The 1,794-nt window shown below is 56.2% G+C and overlaps 1 protein-coding gene across 2 annotated transcripts in view; it reads right to left on the reverse strand.

The window, feature by feature from the left end:
* ARSG (arylsulfatase G) overlaps nucleotides 1-1,794 on the reverse strand; it is a 22,640-nt gene that overhangs the window by 915 nt on the left and 19,931 nt on the right. For both annotated transcript variants that reach the window (XM_057383994.1, XM_057383993.1), the window contains exon 11: nucleotides 361-451. In XM_057383994.1, the coding sequence (XP_057239977.1) occupies nucleotides 361-451 (91 nt within the window). The remainder of the gene's footprint in view (nucleotides 1-360; nucleotides 452-1,794) is intronic.

Raw genomic sequence — 1,794 nt, forward strand, 5'->3', positions numbered from 1 at the left:
TCTAAAACACAGGGGGTAGGGCTCCTTTTGCTGGAGAAGAAGGAGAAAGCTTCTAGAACTTTCTCACAGGAGCCATCTTTGTGGTTTCTTGGTCCCAYYCSCCCACCACCAAAAAAAGACTGAGTAAAACCAGGACACTCACCCACCCAGGAGGGCCCATTCCCACCCCATCCCAGCTCTTGTCCAAGAATGTTTCTGAGACAAGAAACGCTTGTGCACGCACAGCTCGGCACATCCTGACCTCTCCCTGGGTTTGCCCTTGCTTGGATTAACCTCAGTTGGTTTTCACCTGTATCTGCAGGGATTTAAGGATTGCAGAAGTGTTTTCCAGGTTTTACAGCCTCTGGCAGGGACACATACCCGTGGTGTAGAAGGCTTTGTATTGAGCCAGCCGCAGCGCCTCGATGTCTCCCACCTTGCCGGCTGCGCCGCTGTTGGGGTGCAGCAGAACCTGCAGGAAGGATGGAATGGTTCCTGTCAGCCCATGTCAGGGAAAAACTGCTCCATGAGACCCATTCCCTGCCCAGATCAGCCACATCCCACCCTGCACACACTCACAGGCACCATCCAGCCCTGGATTCTGAGCTGGGACTGCTGAAGGGTGGGATGATGGCAGAAGAGCCCCAGGAAACACCAACATCTCCCTCGGACCTTCCTGGCCCTGCAGGACCCTCTGAATTCACCTCCCAGTTCTATGGCAAGGAAGTGGTCATGAAGGTGGGGGGCTTCCAGCAGAGCAGGGCAGAATATCCTAAAATCCCAGAATGGTTTGGTTGGAAAAGACTTCAAAGACCACCAAATGTCACCCTTGCCATAGGCAGGGACACCTTCCACCATCCCAGGTGGCTCCAAGCCCCGTCCAGCCTGACCTTGGACACTTCCAGGGATGCAGGGGCAGCCACAGCTTCTTGGGATAACCAGCACCAGGACCCCACCACCCTTAAAATTAAGATTTCTTCCTGACCTCTGATCTAAACCTCCCCTTTCAGTCTCAAATCATTCCCCCCAATCCTATCATTAAAGGCCTCAGGTGTCACTTTGGGTGCTCCCAGCTCAGCCAGCACTGGGGACATCGGAGGGAGCCCAGCCCCAGGCTGGAGGCAGCAGCAGCCACGAGCTGAGGCTGAGCTCATCGAGGCACAGGGGAAGGTGAGGTGCTGGAACATCCCTCCCACATCCCTCCCATCCGCCTGACTCACCCCGCTGCGCCAGGGCTCCCTTCCCTGGCAACAGGGAATGAACGGGGGGAGCAGCCAGGCCAGCAGGGAAGGGTGGGTCCCATCTCTCCCTTTTGGTATTTAGGACACTTGATCCGCACAGGAGACACCGGGCAGCGAGGAGACAAGTGAGCTGGACGCTCCAGCRGCTCCTCTCTCCGATAAAATCTGCCGCGGAGCCAGTGCCTTCRCTGAGGGGTGAGTCACTTGAGGTTTCCTCCCTGGGATTGGAGTTTAAAAGTGATTCAAGAAATTTCCACTGTGCTAAAAATTAGAAACATCTGCTTGAAGTTGTAGGCAGCTGCAGCGCCAAGTTTAGTAACAGCGCTCACAGCTGATGAGCGCGGCAGCGACGGAGCAGGTGCCCGGCACGGAGCCCTCCGGGAGCATCCCAGGGATCCATCCCAAAACTGCCTGGCACAGAGCATCCCAGGGACCTCAGAGATCCATCCCAAAACTGCCTGGCACAGGGCATCCCAGGGACCTCAGAGATCCATCCCAAAACTGCCTGGAACAGGGCATCCCAGGGACCTCAGAGATCCATCCCAAAACTGCCTGGAACAGAGCATTCCAGGCA

Source organism: Malurus melanocephalus, unplaced genomic scaffold, assembly GCF_030028575.1.
Source record: "Malurus melanocephalus ecotype Western Australia unplaced genomic scaffold, MMel_1.1 scaffold_672, whole genome shotgun sequence".
NCBI lineage: Eukaryota > Metazoa > Chordata > Aves > Passeriformes > Maluridae > Malurus > Malurus melanocephalus.